Raw genomic sequence first — 23,360 nt, 5'->3', positions numbered from 1 at the left:
GCCAGTCATTGCATTACCTTCGGGATGCACCCCAGTATGGGGAGTGCTTAACGCCTGCTTTACCTCCGCAGCGGGTCGGCCAGTCATTGCATTACCTTCGGGATGCACCCCAGTATGGGGAGTGCTTAACGCCTGCTTTACCTCCGCAGCGGGTCGGCCAGTCATTGCATTACCTTCGGGATGCACCCCAGTATGGGGAGTGCTTAACGCCTGCTTCACCTCCACCGCGAATCGGCCCGGCATCGCACTAACTTCGGGCCGTCCCGCGGCGCAGGTGAAGTACTTTGCTTTTCGTGTGAGAGCTTTGACTGTCGTCGGCATTCGCAGGCATTCCATATTCACAGAGTGAAATGGGTGTCAATTTTTTTTCATTCATTTTGGATGGCGGTAGTTACGGGCATCTCCCAGGCTGTGATGGCCAGTTTTCAGATTGATTCAGTGCCCGCGCTATTAAGTGGAGATGAGTTCAGTTGTCACCATCTATTTACGTGAAGAATCCTCCACACGGAATAACTTTTGTATACATATGCATGAAGCAAAAACAGAAGAAATCTTGTGAGTCAAGATGCCAAGATACCAAGCCAAATCATGTATGATTATTAAGTTTATACAATTTTTTCAATAAATCTCGCAGCCGCCGCTGCCCTGGCTCTGGTTTCGCACGGGTAGTAGACCATACCCCTTCTTTTTTTATATATACATACACACACAATTTTTTTCACTACTGTCCTTCTTTAGTTGTTTCCGGTTTGGCAGCCTGCAATACTTAGGTGCAGCAGGCAGGGTGTAGTTTGTTGTTTTAGTGATATTATTTTTTTTAATGCCCAACACAATATTTATGTCACCATCTATTCAACGATCACGCGCGTTGCTGTTGCTTCGTTAGTTGAACCTTCTTCGTTTAGACTGATCTACGGACCAGGAAAGGAATTTAATTCGTAGTCAGCTGGTGTGTATGCTCGTGGAACGAGTTGCGGCAGTAGAAAGCGCCAGTTACGTTTTTAACTTCTCCTTTCGCTTCATAATTTCCTCGAGTGATGGCTCGCCGCGATGCTGGCATATTCTCGGAACCATATACCCGCGATATTTGTTAAACGAGGTAGAAAATAAAGATAATGCGAAACAGCGTCCATCATCAGACCCTGCAATAACCACTAAACCTATAAGCAATATGACTGTCACCCATTACCTTGTCTGCTTTTTCACTTGGTACACCACTTTTCGCGCAAAAATTGGCAACTTGAAACAGGAGTCGCAAGGAGTTGAGAAATTAAGCGATCCACTAAGGGAGAGAGCTAAGGCAACAGCCAAACAGGAAAGAAAAGCGAAAATTAACACATTCAACCATTGTTTGTGAAAATATTTATGGAACATCTTTTTATTTAAAAAGGAATTAAGTAGAGAAAACACCACCGGAAGTGGAGAATAATTCTGTGTGTTTTGAATGACGCTTCTACAGTTATCAGTCAAGCCGCCTGACGTAACCACTTCTCTACTGCGCTAATGTGGCAGTTTTTCTAACCTTCCGCGGTGAGCGCAGTACGTCTAGAACCACCGTGTCCTGCGCTTTACGCGGTTGTACGGGTCTGGTAACCACGCATCACTACGCAACTTCCCAAATAACAGCGCGAGTCGGTTTTGGCACTCAACTTGTTAGAGCACTAAACGAGTGATCTAAAAGAATTGTGATTGTTCTGCAAATATATATTTCTCTATAATTCTTCCAGAGCTAATTCGAAAAACGCTACAACAAATTTTTATTTTACGTTTTCGCTGGTTTTCTTTTTCTTGGCTGTGTTCATCATCCGCGTCTTTCATGCGCGAGTCAATTTGATGTGCTTCCTTGTTTGCCAAGTAAAGATCTGTATCTCACAAGCGTACCTGTGAGATACACCTTATTTCAATTATCTTTTGCGGGTTTACGCGTCTTTATCGTGAATGTGGGCACTTTTCACATATACACTCGTAAAGGTACCTCCACCCCTCATTTGCAAAGAAAAGTTAGCTTGCGTTGCCACCCCCCCCCCCCCCGGAAAAAAATGACTGTGTGCGCGCCTGGTGGCGGGATTGTTCTCCACCTGCGGCAAGTTGTTTTTTCATCCACTTTCATTTCTATTATTTTTATCGTTTCTTTATTTCATTTATTAAGCACAAATAATTTCCCCTGTTTTGTCCTTGGTGCCAGTGTTTGTTGGCTTCTTATGATATGATTAATAAAAATTGTGTTCCTCGGTTAATCCCTCTTCGTCTCGTTTATTACATAACGAGGGCCACGAATCCGGCAGCACTGAAGCTTTCAGGTAGCATGTGTGGGTTTATTCACCCAAAAAGATCACGTTCTGGTGGCACCTGCGGTAGAAAGGGTGTTCCACATCCGCCTCCAAGTGGTGGCGGTGGCGCTGACTAACGCTCCCAGGGCTCTACTAGGAAACGAAAATACCGAGAAAGTTGATGCGGAAACGGCACCGTGGTAGCTAAATTGGTAGAGCGAGATGCGAAGGCCGTGGGATTCTTCCCCGCCTGCGGCAAGTTGATTTTTCATCCACTTTCATTTCCATTAATTTATCGCTTCTTTGTTTCATTTATTAGGCACAAGTAATTTCCTTTATGTTGTGGTGTTAGTGCTCGTTGGCTTCTTATGATATAACATTACCGGTGTGATAGGGGTGCTAGGGGTGGCGGAGGCGCGATTATAGCAGTCTATGATGCTGTTTTGTCTTTTCCCATTGATCTTACTAACGATTTAGAACTTGTGTTGGTTGAAATACAAACATGCTCTAAGAAACTGATATTGGGCGTTCGTAATCGTCCACCGTCCTGTTCGCCCACCTTTGCTGATGACCTTCATGATGTTATCCATGTGATTAAAGGGCAGTATCCGAATAACCCGTTCCCTTTAGTAGGTGACTTTAATTCCCCTAATATAGTATGGTCTAATGTGCATTCCTATAGGCATCCTTCTTCCAGTGAAGGCGACAGATTTTTCAATTTCTGCAATGAATTCAATCTGTCCCTGCTTGTAATGCAGGCCACAAGATTTGCGCCTGCTACTTGTAACATCCTCAATTTAGTAGTCGCCATTACGCCTGCTCTTTTTCATCCCATATCGTACCTACCGGGGCTAAGCGATCACTTACTGCTTCATTGTTATTTGACTTGCACCGTGCCTTATAAGAGCAACCACGAAAAATATATCCGTGATTATATACACGCTGATTATTATGCTATTAACCATGGGCTTTCTGCCTTTTTAGATGATTTCTTATCTAACTTTCATGATCGTTTGGTGAATGCTAACTGCAATTTATTCAAAGAAAAACATTCATCACTCATCAAGAAATACGTTCCACGCATAGTGATTGCGTCAAACTGGCAATTGCCATGGTTCCCTTAATTGTTGAAAAAGCCCTGTATTAAAAAAAAACATTTTTCGCTCTACAAAACTAACTTGTACTCAAGAACCTTGGACTACTTATCAGGCCGTGGCTACCGATTACAAAAAGGCTCTCAAGAACGCGAAACGATCATTTTAACAATACAACATTACCATCCCTTCTAATTGTTAACCCTAGGCAATTTTGGAGCTTAGTCAACAAAAGGGAGAATTTAGTCATTCCCTTTAAGGACTCAAGCGACCAACTAATCCAAGTTAATAAATGCGCAAATGTGTTGAACTGCATTTGTTTCTCATTTTTCCAAAAATTTGTGTTCTGTATCTCCTACCTGTCCCGGTGCTCACTTTTTACCGATGGACCCTAATGGCTTCGAGATTGCTGACATAGAAAGAATAATAGATAAACAAAAAATGCCTTCATCATGTGGCATTGATAATATAAATTCCAAGTTGTTAATCAGGACTAAGATGTACAGTGTTATACTTTCGAATCTATTCCAGCAATCTCTTCAAACTGCCTGCATTCCGGAAACTAGAAGGTCGGGGAGGTGGTTCCCTTGCACGAGTCTAGGGATAGGCTTTCGCCATATAATTATCGGCCTGTTTCACTTATGTGTATTCTCTGTAAAAAATTGTAACATTTAATTTCCCCTCACCTTGCATCATGCCTTCAGTCAAATGCCTTTATTACGGATTTTCCTGTGAAGCTCTACTTTTATCGTTTACACGTGAACTAAATTACATGCTTGATAGGAGTTACATTGTACACTATAGTATATTCCTAGATTTTTCGAAAGCGTGTGACAAGGTTTCTTTGTAGCGTTCCTACCATTTTATTCTAACTTCCTTCTTCTGTTCTCCTGAACCCCGGTTCCTGCACTTCTTCATCGTCTATTCGAAGGCTCATACCGCTTCACCCTTCCAGGTTTCTTTTGCTAACCCCTCTGGGGTAATACTTGTAAACGTTTCCAATCGAAGCGCATTCAACTGAGCCACGTTCGCCAGTGTACCACACAGCCTTCAATATTCCTTTCTGAGTGGCTGTCTTTGTCCCAGTGTAAGGACCATAAAATCTGGCATTGGATTCTCTTAATCCTTTCCTAACTAGAATGAGGTCGGTGACTTGAGTGTCTGGAATATCTGAGCAATGTCTCTTGTCAAAATTTTTTGTCATTCTTTTACGGTACCTCTCCTCCTGCAATTTCTGTTTCCTCTCCTCGACGATCTTGAGGTTTTCTAACAGCCCCAGTTCACGGTCCGCCTGAAGAATACGGGTTTCTCCTGAAGAAGCGAACTGCGGGCTGCATCCCAAGCCACTGGTGTAGGAGCGATTGTGATGTCTTACAGCTGCTTCTAAACAGCATTTCCATCCACCAGGGAAACTATCGCACATCCTGATGTATTGTTTCACATCTCGTATAGCAAGCTCTGCAAGCCCATTCGCCGCGGGATGGTATGGCGCACAGAATTGGATTGATATACTGTGGTCTCGAGCCCATCTTGCTAGTTTTTCACTCTTGAACGCTGTACCGTTGTCACATACAATCGTCCTGGTTGTCTTAAACGTATCCCGTTCGAGAACGCCGATGACACTATTCGCTTCTTCTTTTGCTGCCCGTGCCGCGACCATCCTGGTGCATTCATCTATGGCCAGAAGAAAAGCTTGCGTTTTTCGGACTCCTTCTCGTTTCTTATTTAGCTCGGCGAAATCCAGGTGTATAACTTCAAAAGGCACGTTTGAGTGGCAAGGTATTATCATGGTGTCCGTAGGCTGCTTATATTTCACTTTCTTGACTTGACAAATGTGGCATGAACGAACGTATTGATTGACGTCTTCTTTCATGTGAGGCCACGTAAATCTCTTGACTAGCTTGTTGTAAGTGCGCCAAAATCCATCGTGTCCTCCAGATTCTGGGCTATCGTGGTACAAATAAAGCACCCTGGAAACCAGCGTTGGCGGGACGTGATAGCGACCTTCCATAAAAATCTATTGTTCAATGCCTTCACACAATTTAATTTCATTGATTTCTTCCGATTGTTCGTTGTTGGCCTGTATCATCAGTCTAGACAATGCATCTGCATCAGTCAAAAGGGGTCCAGGTCTGTGGGAGATGATCTGGCGATACGTCCCTTAGGTTGGGCCATATTCAAGAGATGAGTCAGGGCCTGGTGATCAGTGAACAAAGTAAATTTCGCACATTCTAGGTGGGTACGGATGTACTGAATTGCTTTAAGGACTGCAAGAGCTTCCTTTTCAGTAGTGGTGTAGTTGACTTCAGGTGGCTTGAGGGTGTAGCTGTAGTAACCTACTACGTGTCGCTTTTCTCGGCCCGATGATTCTGGACATTTCTGGTACAAGACTGCACTTGTCCCATAGTGTGAGGCGTCGGTATTCACTTCAAAGGGTAAAGTGAAATCTGGTATGCGTAGAATATGGTCAGCAGAGATTCTGTGCACCAGATCACGGTAGGCTCTCGCACATTCCTCATCCCACTCAAATGGAACTTCTTTCTGCGTTAGGCGCGTGGGGCATCTTGTTTTTATGGCAAAGTATTTTATGAAGGGTCTGAAATGTCCTGCTAATCCCAAAAACACACGCATTGAGTGGACGTCATATGGTTTTACCAGTTGGAATATCCTCTCGACGGACTCTTGTTTCGTGCTTTTGGTAGTGCCATCAAATACTCTTCCAAGAAACACAACTTTTCTTTGAAAGAACGCACTTTTTTTAAAATTAACCTTGAGGTGTGCCAAGGTCAAGCCATTTAATACCTGGGACAGGTGTTCCTGATGCTCCGCCTCTGCTTTAGAGAAGACGATAATATCGTCTATGTACACGTTACAAAAGACACCTAGAAATGGCTTCAGGACTTCGTTCATAATCTTCTGGAACCTTGCTGGCAAGGTTTTCCAGCCGCAAGGAAGCCGGTTATACTCGTACAGGTTGAAGGGCGTGATAAAAGCAGTGTACATTTTTGTTTCTTCAGTTAGCGGAAACTGTCAGAAACCTTTGCACAAGTCAATACGTGAAAAACTTCGGCAACCACCTGTCTCATCTATAGTCGTGTCTATCTTCGGCATGTGAAATGGTATAAGTTCTGTCTGTCGATTGAGAACCCTGTAATCTATTCACAGTCTGAAAAATCCATCTTCTTTCGGCGCAATAGTTATAGGAGAGGTGAAGGGTGACACCGAAGGCCGGATTATATTGGCGTCTAGCATCTCCTGCAATTCCTTCTTCAACCATATCTTGTACTTTCTTGACATGTTATAAAGTGATTTTCGGATGACAGCCTTGTCAGTTAGTCCGAAAGGCATCTTGTGTGACGTCATCGATTGTGGGTAGCTTCCTACGCATACCAGTTCAGGATAGATTGTTGCAATATCCTCCGCGCACTTGACAACTCGCAGGTTATCTTTTCGATCCGGCTGCGTCTCTTGCCTTGATAGTCCTTCCACTAAAACCGCATCGTCCCAGTATAGGTTGGTATTTAGTTTCTGTATATCTGGTCTGGATAGCAGAAAGTCGTACGTCATCCCCTCAATCACCAGTACTTCACTCTCTATTTCGTGACCTTGGAACTCGATGTTTACTGATGCCCATTGATTATACATTGTCACTTTTCCATCGTAGCCTTGCACCCGTAGTACTCTTCCACTATACAGGTGACTTGCATCTACCAGCTTGGCATTTATTATAGACACAGAAGCACCGCTGTCAACCAAAGCCATCATATGTCTGTTGCCCACTTTGACAGGAATGTGAAGTAGGCTAGCGAAAGTTCAATAGACAGTCTCAGTTGTGGTCATGGGGCGGACTGATCACGCTTGTTTATCAGTTTATCAGATGAGACAGGGTCGCGGTCGAAGTTATTCACCCGACCTCTGGGACCGCGCCAACCCAAGTTCTCTGTGCCACCTGCAAGGCAGCGTGGTTCTCGCTGATTACGGCTTGACCAATTCGCGCCGTACCGTGTGAAGTGAGTGCTTGAGCTAGCGCTTATATTTTCTTATGAAGTAGATGGTATGTCGTGAAGGCACTCCAGGAGCCCATCCATAGTTTTAGGGGACCGTATTTGCACTTGCTTCGGGACTTGCGCGTGCAGTCCATGTATTATTAGTGCTACTACGGCAGAAGGAGGAAGCATAGGCTCGGCCAGCTTTAAAAGGCGGCGTTTGTCAAAGAATTACTCGACGAGGGAGCCTTGCTTGAATTCGAAATTAAGCGCGGCGTCCCATCTTTGCACTGGGTTGCTTCGGAATGTCGTCAAGAATTTTTCTTTCCACTGATTCGAAGAGTTGCCAGCCTCTTCAATAATGTGCAAATCATACCACTACCGTGCAACACCACTTAAGTAACTACGCATGTTAGTAATCTTGTCCTCATTAGAGTGCCAGTTCTTCCCAGCGGCATATTCATAGAATTTAAGCCAACCTTCTGGACTTGAAGACATGCCGTCGAACGCATCGGGTTCTACAAATTTAGTCACTGGCTTCTCAGCGTTTAAACAGCTGATAAGCGATGTCACCAGTTGGTTTTGTTGCGAAATCTGTTCTTGTTGTAGCCGAAGAGCTTTCAAAACGAGGCTCACCTCTTTCGTCGACGACTGTGATCCAGAGTCCTTTGGACGCATCGGTTGAAGAACTAATTCGTCGAAGATCGCCAGACGCAAGTTCACTTTCACAGCACCCTTCCGACGTAGTTCAGCAGTGTCCATGGAAACCTTCTCTAAAACCAGGTTCACGAGTTCTGCCGAGTTGAGTTCACGAGGTAGTTCCACCACTGGTTCATCTTCAGCCTGGTATCTCGAAAAGATTATCTTCTCTGCGTAGGTCTCCTCAAGGAAAAATGTCACCCACATGTTGGAGTCCACTGTCGGCTGCGCCAAAATAATGTAGCTTTCCTAGTTAAAGGCACAATAGACGGAAAGTATTGCTATGGAACTGGCGTGCATCTTGTAAACTTAACCTTGATCCTAACGTCCTTCAATGGCTGCACTCTTTTCGCACCGATCGTTCACAATTTCTCAGGCTAATAAAATGTCCTCTGCCACGGCTGCAGTTTCAGTTTCAGTTTAGTTTCAGTTTATTATCCATTCATAACAATTCGTTACAAGAAATGGTATACAGACAAGGGTCCCAAAGTCAGAGACAGCACCGGGACCCTTGGATTAGAAGTTCTATAAAAAAATAAAACGGATTACAGAGCACAGAAACAAAATATGAAATAATCAAAATATCACCAAGAAACTGAGTCATAACACACATACAAACAAAAGGAAGAGGAAAGACTCAATATCATTGCTAATTACACCCCTACAAAATAGCAAAATAACATTACAGCAAATTAATCAGGCAGCAAATAATTATTGAGTTCGTATTTAAAAAAGTACACGGTAGATAACAACCTAATGGAATAGGGTAGGCTCTTCCAAAGTTTAAGCGCGCCATCTTTACGTAATTAGTATGAAATAAAGGCAACAGGAAATTTTCCTGTGCTGCAAACCTTGTGGTTTCAGGATTAAGAAGTAAATCCGAACTAACAAAGTTGTCGGTAGCTTTTTGAGTTCATCATCATCATTAGTATCATCATGATTATCAGCCTATTTTATGTCCACTGCAGGACGAAGGTCTCTCCCTGCGATCTCCATTGACCCCTCTCCTGCGTCAGCCGATTCCAACTAGCAACCGCAAATTTCCTAATTTCATCGCTCCACGTAGTCTTCAGCCGTCCTCTACTGCGCTTCCCTTCTCTTGGTACCCATTCTGTCACCCTAATGGTCCAACGGTTATTTAATCTGCGCAATGCATCACCTGCCCAGCGCCACTGTTTTCTCTTAATGTCTATTAGAATACCGTCTATACCCGTTTGCTCTCTGGTCCAAACCGCTATCTTTGTGTCTCTTAACGTTATGCCTAGCATTCTTCGTTCCATTGCTCATTGCGCAGTCCTTAACTTGTTCTCAAGTTTCTTCGTTAGTGTCCTAGTCTCTGCCCCATATGTCAGCACCAGTAAAATGCACCTATTGTATTCTTTCCTTTGTAATGATAACGGTAAGCTCCCAGTCAGGGGCTCACGATGTCTGCCGTATGCGATCCAACCCATTCTTATTCTTCTGTGAATTTCTTTCTTATAGTCAGCGTTCTCTGTGATTAGTTGACCTAGGTTAACGTACTCCTTCACAAACTCTAGAGGCTAACTTGCGATCTTGAACTCTTGTTCCCTTGGCCGGTTATTTATCCTTAGCTTTGTCTTCTGCATGTTTCTCATCGACCCCACTCTTTCACTCTCCCTGCTAAGGTCCTCAATGATTCGTTGTAACTCGTCCGCAGTGTTGCTGAACAGAACAATTTCATCGGCAAACCGAAGGCTGCTGAGGTATTCGCCGTCGATCCTTACTTCTAAACCTTCCCAGATAATAGCTTGAATACTTCTTCCAAGCACGCAGTGAATAGCATTAGAGAGATTGTGTCTCCTTGTCTGACCCCTTTCTTTATAGATATATCCCTACTTTTCTTTTGTAGACTTAAGGTGGCTGTCGAATCACTGTAAATATTTTCCAGGGTATTTACGTGATCATTCAATCAATCAATCAATCAATCAATTATTCAATTTTATTTACCAGAAACAAAAGGAACTGGAGGGGCACCTGGGCAAAAACCTGTCGCATCAGCTTGACGGAGGCCCAAGGTTCCTTACATGGCACTAGCACTCACATGATATATACACTGAAGGCTTTATACACAACAAACATTACACATAGCATGTATGCATAAAAATGACATTTTACACTTGAATGGAACATTCTAAAGTGTCACTATAAAGAAAGAAAGTGGTAGAAATTAAATGGTATGTACCACTTGACTACGCAATGCCTCTATGACTGCTGGTATCTGTACTGAATCAACTGCTTTTTCGTAATCTATGAAAGGCATGGAGACAGGCTTATTGCACCCTGTGGATTTGTCCATATCCTGATAAATGACTTGGGATTCATTGTACAGTATCCCTTCCTGAAGCCATCCTGTTCACTTGGTTGAGTAAAGTACAGTGTTGCCCTTATTCAATTGGAGATTATTCTGGTAAATATTTCATATAATACTGGGAGCAAGCTAATAGGCCTATAATTTCTCAGTTTTTTTAATGTCTCCCTTTATGTGCATGAGTATAATGCTTGCATTCTTCCCGTTTTCAGGGACCCTTGCAGTCGATAGACATTTCGTATAGAGAGCCACCAGTTTTCTTAGCAATATGTCTCCTCCATCTTTGATTAAATAGACTGTTATTCCATGCTCTCCTGCCGGTTTTCCTCGTTTCATGGCTTGCAAGGCCCTTCTGACCTCATATCTAGTTATAGGAGGAGTTTCTGTACATTGTTCATTATTGTTTCGAATAGAGTACTCCTGAGTCCTCCGGGTACTGTACAGGACAGTACAGAATCCTTCCGCTGCATTCATTATACCTTCGAGATTGCTGATGATATTACCCTGCTTATAATTCAATGCATAAATTTTGGTTTCTTCTATGCCAAGTTTCCTCCTCAGTTATTTCAGGCAACGTACATCCTTTATGGCTTCTTTAGTCTTAGTAACATGAAAAATATTATCGCTAAATGAAAGTTAAACAAATCAGTAACTCGAAGAATGCGGTTTGTACGTAGTTGTGAAGATGCGTTAGAGAAAAAATGGCTTCGCGATATAATGCGGATAGCCTGATTGTGAACGTGCCGAATAGAGGAAGGAAGACATTGATAAGTGTTACCCCAAGAAACGATACCAGTCGAAACGTGTGCGCTGAAAGCTCTGTGCATGGACCTTTGCTTTTCCTCATTTATGTTGCCGATTTACCTGACAGATTATGCTCATCAATCAGTCTTTTTGTAGACGACTGTGTCGTATACCACGATATTACCAGTGACTCAGGTATAGGTCTCCTTCAGTCCGACATAAGCTCTTGAGTGCGGTAACACGTGGAACATAGAACTAAACATTAACAATTCTAAGTGCATGCATGTTTATCCTCATAATACTACACTGCCCTCATATCATCTTAATACTAGTAACCTCGAATCTGTGTGCTGTTGCTAATTTTGAGGTGTATTTGTTTCTTCTAGTCTTTCTTGTAACATGCTTGCAGACCATATAACCAACAACGCTAATCGCGTGCTGAGGTACTTAGGCCGGAATTTGTATCTTTCTTCTTGTTCTGTGAAACTACTGATTTAAAAATCGTTAGTTTGTACTAAACTTGAATATGCTGCCTCTGTTTGGGACCCCAGTGAAAAGACGCTCATCTATCAACTTCAATCTGTCCACAACTGAGCGGTTCGCTTCATTCTTTCTAATTATCTTCGTAACTCCAGCGTCGCTGCTGTGAAAGCAAGCTTATCATTACCGTTGCTATTACAACGTAGAAAAATATCCCGCCTTTGTCTGTTCCCTAAGATATATTATGGTAACCCCATTCTGAAGAATAAATTGAGAACCCTCCCTTGTTACGTTTCAGCTCGCATCGACCATCGTCATATGGTTGGTGTTCCTTCATGCCACGTCAACCATTTTTTTTTTCGCTTCATTCATCCCCAGTACGTCAGAAAGTTGCAATCACCTCCCTCGATCTGTCATTGAACTGTCTGATAATTCTAAGCTTAAAGCTGTTTTAACTAATCTGCTGTTGTCATAAACACAAGGAATTGTAGCATTTTCGTTCCTTTCATTCTTGCTTAGCCCTTTTTCCCCCGTTTTTGATGCCAACAAACTTTGTTTGTAGGCATATATTACTGTTTACTGCGTCATTTCTTTTTTTTTGTTTCTGCTTTGATAGGCTCTTTTTATGGGTTGTATGCTCAGCGATATTTCTTTTTTTTCCTTGTACATTGCGCTGTGTATTGCTTATTTCCTTCAATATATTGATGTAACCCCTTCTTTTCCTTTTAGTTTTATACAAATATACTGCTATTTTTTCCCCTCTATCTAACGTACCAACTCCCCTCTGTAATGCCCTCAGGCCCTGAGGGTTATGAAATAAATAAACAAATAAATAAATAAATAAATAAATTATCACGTCAACTACTGAGGCTTTTATCTGCTTGCTTGTACCATCGTCAGTATTGGACCTTACACTAACCTTCTGGCTATGGGTACAAACAGTTTTTGTGTATCACTTTTAAATATTGGACGCATAAGGAAGAAAGAAATAATAAAAGAGCGTTTCTACTTTACTTTTTTTTAGTTTAAAGACAGCGTTTTGTTTTGCACGTTCACTTTGGTGCTTCAGATTGTACTCCCTGCAGCTGTAACGCATCCCTTCCCCACTAACTGTACCATTAGGAATGCACTATTCTTAGAGGGACTAGCGTCTTGTGGTGTCCGAGATATCATTAGTACAACGCAATCCTAAAGCGAGCTTTCTGATATGTCGTTTCTTGACAGCCCTGTGGCCACAGACTGCACCTGGGCGATATATATAGTGTACGGTATCTTTACTATTAAGCATTTGCAGCTAGTTCACATTTTTTTCCTTAATAAATACATTCAAGTAAGCTTCTTTTGAAAAACTGAATCTTGTATCCGTGGTGGCTTTTGTTTTGCGACTAATGGCTTGCCAGTGATGTGGCGAGTAAGGTAAGTAACTATAGATACGAATGTCTGTGTGGATGCCTGTAAAGAAATGATGCTGACTGATTTGGCCATTGTTTTAATGTCTTACGTAATAGACGTAAATAATTGTGAAAAGAGGGCATTTGCACAGCCGATCAATTTTAGAGCATAAAAAACGCTATTCAAGAACATTATCTAGGGTAGGGTTTATCTAGGGTTTTAGTGGGGGGAAACATGCGCAAGCTTGACATACCGAGTTGCACAAGATTTATATTGTGGTGTAGATGGCTTGCTCGGAGGGTTAGACATTAGACATTATTAATTTCATCATAAATTTGTACATCAATATAAGCAAACAACTGTTCGGCCAAGGCTTGTGTAGGCCCATGTGGTATACATGCGTATGTGCTACGGCGATCAGGGCAGTGATGAGCAAATGCGTATTGATTATACATAATTGTACAAGATGAGAAACAAGAGGGAAAAATACATACATCAGTGCAACAATAGAATAGTATTACTGAAAAAAGAACACCACAAGGACAGAGCAACATTCTTAACTAATTTTTGAGAGATATAATCTTTTTATGGAAAACAAGAAGTTACTGGCACTCTTCACTTCTATTGGTAAGGCGTTCCATGTTTTTGTACCATGATACTGAATTAGTCTTTGACCGTATGTGTTCCGGGTAACAGGTAAATTGAATTTTATGTTAGTGCGTATCTAGTATTTCGTGTAGGAATCACAAATATACTAAACGACAATGAATGATTGCGACATAATAAGTTATTCACTAAAATAGCAACTTTCATTTCGGAGGATAGGGTTAAGGGAAGTATTTTCTGCCTGCAAAATAAATGACTGCTGAATTTGAATGGACTAGATTATGTCATTATCCACACCGCTCCCTTTTGTAAGCGCAAAATTGGATCCAAATATGTTTTGAATGTGGACGACCATGATTCGCAACAGTATGTCATATGACAATGAAAGATGGAAAAGTAGATTATTTTCAGTACCGAAATATCGAAGCATACCCTCGCCTTTAAGAGCCCATAACACGCTGACGCTAGCTTCGAACATACATTATCGATGTGTGGCTTCCAGTTTAAGCTACTGTCTAGTGTCACGCCCAGATATTTAATTGTGTTCACCTGCTCCAGAGTGCGGTTATCAGGACATATTTGCAGAGGTGCACTGTTAACATGACTATTTTAATTGGTCAACGGTCAATTGCAGCAGCAGGTGAGCAGCCCAACTAGAACTTTATTGAAACGACCGTCAGTGCTGGATCCGGTAAGCTTGGTCGTGCCAGGACAATTATCGGTTTTCTCTTGCACCCTAATGTTTCACTTTCACACTTACAGCGATTCTGCATAGAAGAACACGCGGAATGTCAGGCCAGTATAGAACGGAGGGCTGAGCACTCCACTTATGCTGCCGATGATCTTGCGTCCATTCTAATGGGAAGGCGGGAATGCATTCAGTGAGAAGTCTGACCGAAAAAGAAACAGTATGCGAGTTCACAGTACGTGAGCACAGGCTCCTTCACGAGCAAGCTTTTTCAACTAAAAAGCAAGTCATCATTCATCATCTGTCGCATGCTTTACTCATAGCTACAATACAAAGTTTTCTACGTTCTAATATGCCTTAACACGCAATGAACCCAAAGAAATGACAAGTGAAGGGAAAGCTATAGTAGCCTAAAAAAAGCTTCAAGAAAGCTTTAGCTCTGGGCCAACCCCGATGACACATATTCCAGTTTCTTCGAATGCTTTCATGTACGGCCCCTTGAATGATTCAGATGCATTTTTTTGCATTTCAAAGAGCGAGTTAAATTGTAGTGACGTTTTAAATCTGAGTTAGTGGACAGCTTGCAGTAAAAAATAATTGAAAATAGTAAACAAAATAGAAGCGTGAAGTTCATAAATGGGTGATTCTGCACCGAAGACACATAGTGCTGTTCTCTAAACCAGATGCGTTGGATCATCTAAAGCGGTCGAATTCATATATTTGTTGACCGCTTACCTGTACTTGTTATCACGTTACTGCGTTTTCCAGTGTTTTGCAGATGGTCGACTCAAGAATGATTACATTTTAACTTACTTCGCATACGTGCGTAGTACGTTATTTTTTTTCGCTTGAGATGCATTATTCGGCGGTGTTTACAGAATTCTTTCGTTGTGTATCTAAGTAAGATACGAGCGGCCCAGCTACGAGCATGCAAAATACACCTTTTTTCTTTATTGAGCGCTCGTATCTAAGAGTGCAGAGGGAAAGAGAACAAGAGGGAATCCTACAGAGTGTGCGCGGTCTAGTGTGCGCGACAAGTCTAGCTGGAAAACGGAGGTTGCTTTTTCGTATACAAGAACTGTCGGTTACAGACGGGCTACTGTTTCGCGCTTGGCGGGTCGTTCCCCTAGCGACACTCACTTCCAGGCTGGTCACAACGGCACATGAATCGCATCCAGGCATTGTGAGCACCAAAAAACGGTTGAGGGAACAATACTGGTGGCCGGAATGGGCAGTGATGCTGAATCACTGGTTAGGAATTGTGCTATCTGCAAAGCATCAAATAAATCTGCAAAAACCATAATCGCCCCGTTGCAGCCAGTAAAGTGGCCCGAGAAGCCCTGCGGAAAGCTTGGAATCTACATCATTGGGCCGATGGAGCGAGCCCCTCCGGAGTGCAGGTGTGCAATCACTGTCATTGATTACCACAGCAAGTGGCCTGAGGTGGCATTCGTGTCCACAGTCAATGCACAGGCATAGTGAAAGTGATTTTGGAACTCTTTGTGAGAGAAGGGTACCCGAAAAGCATTGTGACTGACAATGGGCGTTAATTTATGTCGACATGCTTTGAGAAGTTTTTACGAGATCGGGGAATCCAGCACTGCGGAACAACATTGTGTTACCTGCAAGGCAATGGTCAGCTTGAGCGGTTGAACCGCGTTCTCAAGGAATATATTCAGGTTGCAGCATTCGAACAAAGACCACTGAAGGAGGCAATCTGGGACTACCTGGGTGTTGTTTACAGGGCCACCCCACATGCAACTACAGGAGCGTCACCGGCTTACCTTCTTCTGCGTCACCGGCTTACCTCTTCTGGGTCTTCTTCTGCATGGAAGAAGACCCAGAAGATTGGATGTTGCTGGTCTTCCAGAAAGTCAATTTTTCGAAGAGCCACGTGTCACCATAAAAAAGTTGAAACAGTGCGTTAAGGAGCAGCAACAAGGAACAATAAACTGCACCGATGAAAAATGAGGTGCCAGAGCGTCCACCATTGCGCCAGGAGATTTCGTAAAAATAAAGCAAGGCGGACCAAAGACGAAACACAAGTTTTCTTTGCCAATCCAAGTGGCGAGATGAGTGGGCACGAATTCGTTTTGCTGGCAAACGGTACGAAATGGAACGCATCAAAACTAACAGTAATTGGTAAAGTAGGGACAGGACAGGCGCATGCACTAGCTGACGCAGTTACAACGTGACCCAGTGCAGCCTCGGGGTTTTCCTGCGACATGGATCTTCCCATAGGGAAGATGGCGAAGCAAAATACCCCTACTAACGTGGGGAATCAATGTGAAATGGTGCCATCAGAAGACATAAAGGGAAGCGCTACCCATTCTGATGGTGCACAGCCCACAGTAACGGAGTCTATTCTAGAGGTTCCCGATCAACAGGACATCTTTCGGCCACAGTTGGCCACAACCACAAAACCACCACGAAGCAGGCCTGAGCGAACAAGAAGAATGCCAACGCAATATCAAGACTACGAGCTTACCTGTCTGTAAGAGCTTCCTTCGTGTCATGTGCTGGGAAGTGAGTGCGCGAAAGTGGATTGATTTTTCTTTCCTTTCTTTTTTTATGTGGGGGGAATGTGTTTTATATAAGAAGCTCTGTCAATTATATCAGCTGTATATAAGTAATTGCCATCAGAATAAAGTTCATTTCCGTGGTTCCCCGTCAATGTATAGTCTTCTCTTATCAATCGGCGCTTCGCTTCACTACATACAGTCCGTGTATACAGTCATGTGTAAGTCCATGATATGCAGATAGGATTCATAGCATCTAACATCGCTCTTTGTGAATTGTAGGCGCAGCTTCAATCAAAGAAATTGTCTAAATAGGCGGATGCAGATGAATTTGAAATTAACGCACAGTAAAGTACATACTTTCTTAAACAAAGGAGGCTTGACACCAGCCAAATGACACGAGCCACCAGCCACTTTAATCGTTGTCAACGCGTTAGTATCGCTAAAAAAGCATAAATATCCTGTAATAATTGGCCTTTATATACTCCTATACACACTTTTTAAGCTGGCTATTTGAAGCAGAAAACCAAAGCTTGTTGGGTCATCTGATGGCCTGGTCGCGTGCTGGTCAGAACCACGCTGTTTGAACCATTTTTATATCTCTTAAACATTCTATTTCCACGATACCGCGCCCCTTGACGCCACCACATTCAGGAGAATGGCACTCGCTTCCGAGATAAATAAATTATATTGTCCTACATACCCTTCCATCGCGGACAAAACAGTTAGTTTTAGAGCATGTACATTGCTCTGGGCTGGACTTCTGCGCCTTAAGGTGGCCTAGCCGCCTGTAAAGTGAACTGACTGTGAACTGCCTCGGATGCTCGGTCGCTATAGTCACAAGTTCAAAATCCTCAGGTTTCTTTTTGGAACAATAGGTGTCCAACCTGAATGTCATAAGTTCAAATACTCCTTCAGTACACTATATATTGACACGTGTACTTATCTTTATCGGCCAACCACGTTTAGCCGCCTAACAAATGTTATCGCACAGCGCTGGACGCGCTTGCATGCATCCGAACTTTCTGGAAAGTTATCGATGCTTCTATCCGCTGTCTGTTGTCGCCGAACCTTGTGTTATCTGATTTCATCGCTTGGCGCGAATGGTGTAGAACTTTGTAGAAGGCATGCGGGTGCCAACGTTCAGTCTGGAACATTCGATGACTGCTGTATAAAAGCCGACGCGCTTGACCCGCTGATCAGATTTTCGACGATCGCCGACTGTGTTCGCCGCTTTCGTTGTGCTATAAGTGTAGCCTGTTTTGTGGGCACAGGTTCGCCCAATAAAAGCTAGTTTTGTATTCCGCCGTACTGCTTCTAAAGGGGAAGGCAATTATTCTACAACCGAAAAGGAATGCCTCGCCATCGTTTGGGCTACAGCGAAATTTCGCCCTTACCTATATGGCAGGCCATTCAAAGTCGTCAGCGACCATCACGCCTTGTGTTGGCTAGCGAATTTAAAGGATCCCTCAGGACGGCTGGCACGGTGGAGCCTCAGACTACAAGAATACGACATCACCGTAACATACAAGTCCGGACGAAAACACTCAGACGCCGATTGCCTATCCCGCGCCCCCATTGACCCGCCGCCGCAAGATGACGAGGATGACGACGCCTTCCTTGGAATAATAAGCGCGGAAGACTTCGCCGAACAACAACGAGCGGACCCGGAACTTAAAGGCCTCGTCGATTATTTGGAAGGGCACACCGACGTTCTGCCCAGGGCATTTAAGCGCGGATTATCTTCCTTCACGCTTCAAGACAGTCTACTCGTGAAGAAGAACTTCTCGCCAGTCCGCGCCAATTACCTTCTTGTTGTCCCGTCAGGACTTCGTCCAGAAGTATTGCATGCCCTACATGACGATCCGACCGCTGGACACCTCGGATTTTCCCGGACACTATCGAGGATACAAGAAAAGTATTATTGGCCGTGCCTGACCGCCGACGTCGCCCGTTATGTCAGAACATGCCGAGACTGTCAGCGACGCAAGACACCGCCGACAAGGCCAGCCGGATTACTACAGCCAATCGAGCCTCCTTGCCGACCATTCCAGCAGATCGGGATGGACTTGCTGGGACCCTTTCCGACGTCAATAACCGGAAATAAGTGGATCGTCGTGGCGACGGACTACCTCACCCGCTTCGCTGAAACAAAAGCACTGCCGAAAGGTAGCGCAGCCGAAGTGGCGAAATTCTTTGTCGAAAACATCCTGCTGCGACATGGCGCCCCAGAAGTCCTCATCACCGACCGAGGAACGGCCTTTACAGCGGAGCTCACCCAAGCCATTCTGAAATACAGTCAGACAAGGCACAGGAGGACAACGGCTTACCACCCGCAGACGAATGGTCTTACGGAGCGGCTGAATAAGACCCTCGCCGACATGCTAGCGATGTACGTCGACGTCGAACACAAGACCTGGGATGCCGTCCTGCCGTACGTAACATTCGCTTATAACACGGCGGTGCAAGAAACAACACAGATCACGCCGTTTAAGCTGGTTTACGGCAGGAACCCGACGACGACGCTCGACGCCATGCTGCCCCACGTCACTGACGAAGAGAATGTTGACGTCGCTAGCTATCTCCAGCGCGCCGAAGAAGACCGACAGCTCGCCCGCCTACGGATCAAGAACCAGCAGAGGACCGACAGCCGACACTACAACCTCCGACGACGCTTCGTCGAGTACCAGCCCGGCGACCGTGTTTGGGTATGGACCCCGATACGCCGACGAGGACTGAGTGAGAAACTATTGCGCCGCTATTTCGGACCTTACAAGGTCATTCGACGTATTGGCGCACTGGACTATGAGGTCGTGCCAGACGGCATCTCCCATTCACAGCGGCGCCGCGCACGACCTGAAGTGGTCCACGTGGTGCGTCTTAAACCGTTTTACGGACGCTAATGCACTTCCCTTATTTTTGTTGTTTTCATTGCTACGAGTGCTTATTTGTTACTTTCGTTTGTGTGCAGCATCGGGTCGATGCTTTTTAAGAGGGGGGTAATGACACGTGTACTTATCTTTATCGGCCGACCACGTTTAGCCGCCTAACAAATGTTATCGCACAGCGCTGGACGCGCTTGCATGTATCCGAACTTTCTGGAAAGTTATCGATGCTTCTATCCGCTGTCTGTTGTCGCCGAACCTTGTGTTATCTGATTTCATCGCTTGACGCGAATGGTGTAGAACTTTGTAGAAGGCATGCGGGTCCCAACGTTTAGTCTGGAACATTCGATGACTGCTGTATAAAAGCCGACGCGCTTGACCCGCTGATCAGATTTTCGACGATCGCCGACTGTGTTCGCCGCTTTCGTTGTGCTATAAGTGTAGCCTGTTTTGTAGGCACAGGTTCGCCCAATAAAAGCTAGTTTTGTATTCCGCCGTACGTCTTCTTTCTTCGCCGTCACTACCACGTGACAATATCCAGGCCTGGAGTGGCGCCTGACACCGGCAAAAAAATTGCCGAGAGCCAGTGGTGCAACCGAATTGGAAAGACCCACCCCGCATCAACATAAGACACCCTCACCAGAACAGTAATGGGACTACCTGGTGCAGCATTCGGCCACTACCTCCCTTATGACTTCTTCAATCAACCCATGGCTCTCAATCACCAGCAGCTCGAAAGCGCCTTATCAAGGCGGCCGTCAGACCATCAACGCAGCAGAGGGTGCTCGGAATCTCTAGACACGGAGAGGCCACCAGTGGAAATTTAACCTGTCGACGAAGGTGGTTCGTGTCAACACACGAACCACCTCGAGCGAAGCTAACTGAGCAGAACTCTTTGGGGCATCAGGCATTCTGCGGGATTAATTAACATTAATTACCTCTTTCTCTCTTGCGGGCTTCCACACAACTATTACGTAAAACTTTTGCCTTTGCTTCGAGTTGTTGATGACTTCGATTTCGCCCTATCATCTGCTATTCACCTGGTTAGTTCAGATGATATTCAGCTGCCCCGGAAATGCCGTGGTCCCGTGTTCGAGTCCCGGACCAAGAGGAATTTTACTTCAACTGCGAGGCTTTTCTTTTCATTTATTAAGACATGAAGCGGGGAAAAGCGCCAGGTGAAGATGCAGTAACAGTCAATTTAATGAAAGATGGAGGAGATATGGCGCTTGAAAAGCTTGCGGCTCTTTATACGAAATGTCTCGGGACTACAAGGGTTGTAGAAAACTGGACGGGTGCCAACAATATACTAATCCACAAAAATTGGCAGATGCTAAAGAATTGAAAGACTATAGGATCATTAGCTTACTTGCAGTATTGTATAAAATATTCAAGAAGATGATTTCCAATAGAATACGGGCAACACTTCAGTCAACCAAGAAAACAGGCTGGCTTCAGGAAGGGATACCCTATAATGGATCACATCCATTTGATCAATCAGGTAATCGAGGAATCTGCAGAGTACACTCAACCTCTGTGTACGGCTTTCATGGATTATGAAAAGCGATTTGATTCAGTAGAAATATCAGAAGTTGCACAGGTATAACGTAACGAAAGAGTACAGGAGGCATGCGTGAATTATTTGGAAAATATTTACAATGATTCCACAGCTACCTTGATTAGAGCGATACCTACGAAAATGAAGTCAAGCAAGGAGACACAATCTCTCTAATGTTATTCACTTCATGCTTGGAAGAAGTATTCAAGCTACTAAACTTGGAAAAGCTTAGGAGTGAGAATCAACGGCGAATATCTCAGCAGCCTTTGGTTTGCAGATGACATTGTTCTATTCATTCACCCCTTCTATTCAGGGGCTGCGCTCACATCGGGCTACGCATGTTTGGTTTTTCGGGTAGATCACCTTCTGGGACTGGCCCGAAACGATCACCACCATCTCCAAGAAGTGGTCCGGCGCCTGTGGAGACCAACTGCAGGTCAGTCGGACCACATTTCGGCGTTTTACAGCCGATTTTCCACCTTCAGAACGTGGCGAGCTGCTAACCCTAACTTAAGTTAAGGGAGCGGCGCCGGCGGGCAAGCGCGCATTTGAACATGGCAGCCTTAAGAACTCCGGCTGCGACATCGAACCCGTGACTTATTACAACGTCACGACTTGAACAACAGATGGATTTCACTGCATCTCAGGTGGGTGATGCAACACCGCCCCACGAATGCAATAAGGCAGCCACGATCAACAACAACCTGCAAACCGCTACCGTGGTCAACGAAACAACCGCTGAAGCCGGATGGGAGCGCGTTCTTTCCCTGAAGGAAAAGAAAAATCTCGCTCAGCGGCGCCGCTCCACGCATGGAAGCGCACTGCCATCAGGTCCGACTACCAACTCGTCCAAACCCATGGCGCATCGCGGGCGCCCACGACTAAAGCGTCTTCCACCGCTACCGAAGAGTGACCTGAAGGTGGTTATCAGACCACACTAAGGGCTACCACTCAAGAACGTTACCAGTCAGGCCCTGGCGAGAGCCGTCATGGAGGCGTGCGAGGACGGAACCACTGACAACAATTTTATTCTAAGAATCAAGTCAGGTTCCAGTGATATCCACCCAGAATCGGGATACGGCCAAGGTCATGCAAGCCATTAAATCCTTGAACATCAACGGACGACAACACCCGGTCAATGCGTACGTTACGGTAGGAGAAGACATGAAGCGGGGAGTAATCCACGGGATAGAAGCACACACACCTCTTCTGACGTGCTGCGATCGAACCTACGTATCCGAACGCAGGGTGTTTATTACTTCGGGGGAGAGAAACCCTCCACACCCTACCGAAATGCGGTACAGTTCTGCAATATCTGTGGCACCGTGGGACACCGCACCGACGTATGTCCACAGCGCGACGTACAGGTGTGCCGCTCGTGCGGGGTGCGGGAGCCTGCCGATGGACACACGTGCACCCCCAAATGTGCCATTTGTGGGAGTTACCATCCAACGGGTGACCGCCGATGCCCCAAAAGACTAAAGCCAGTCAGGCAGATATCAAGACCATGGCCAAAGACACCAACGAAGACCCAGCTACGGTGGTTCGCCACCGAAGACGAGGACTCTGAGCTGGAGTTCCTTCCGGCCATGGATCGTCACCGCTGCTCCAGAACCCGCTCGCCGTCGCGGAGCAGCCAGGCCAGAGGAGACGGTTGGTATCCCGACCCAAGGTGCCTCAGCAGCAAGATCAGACAAAAAAGAAGGAGGCCCCAAGAAGCAAGTCACCAAGGATCCTACTGGCATGCAGCACCCCACAATATAATCAGGTGAGCTAGGCGCAAGTCGCATCTCCCACTGCCAATGCTAAGAATACACCTACACCAATCACACAAAACCCAGAGTACAAGAAATGGTAGAAGAAAACAAAATACTTCGAAACAGTTTAGCAAAGCTACGAGTTGGGTTTGAAGCTTTTAAGCGCATGGCAAACAACAGCACATCACAGCAACCCATACAAATTGCGGAGCACACTTCCAAATCACCACCGCAGACATCACTGCAACAAAGTACAGCCTCCACCGCTCAATCGGTAACGCTGGAACAGTTAGCACAAAACATGCAACTAATGTTCGCAGAGGTGCACAAACTCAAACGAATGGTAGAGGATG

At 44.8% G+C, this 23,360-nt stretch overlaps 1 protein-coding gene across 3 annotated transcripts in view; it reads right to left on the bottom strand.

The window, feature by feature from the left end:
* Window positions 1–23,360, bottom strand: part of LOC135912586 (uncharacterized) — a 254,346-nt gene that overhangs the window by 215,114 nt on the left and 15,872 nt on the right. For all 3 annotated transcript variants that reach the window (XM_065445081.2, XM_065445082.2, XM_065445080.2), the window contains exon 3: window positions 14,361–14,455. In XM_065445081.2, coding sequence (XP_065301153.2) covers window positions 14,361–14,455 — 95 coding nt within the window. The remainder of the gene's footprint in view (window positions 1–14,360; window positions 14,456–23,360) is intronic.

This window comes from Dermacentor albipictus, chromosome 9, assembly GCF_038994185.2.
Source record: "Dermacentor albipictus isolate Rhodes 1998 colony chromosome 9, USDA_Dalb.pri_finalv2, whole genome shotgun sequence".
Classification (NCBI taxonomy): domain Eukaryota; kingdom Metazoa; phylum Arthropoda; class Arachnida; order Ixodida; family Ixodidae; genus Dermacentor; species Dermacentor albipictus.
This window is presented reverse-complemented; position numbering and strand designations above follow the sequence as displayed.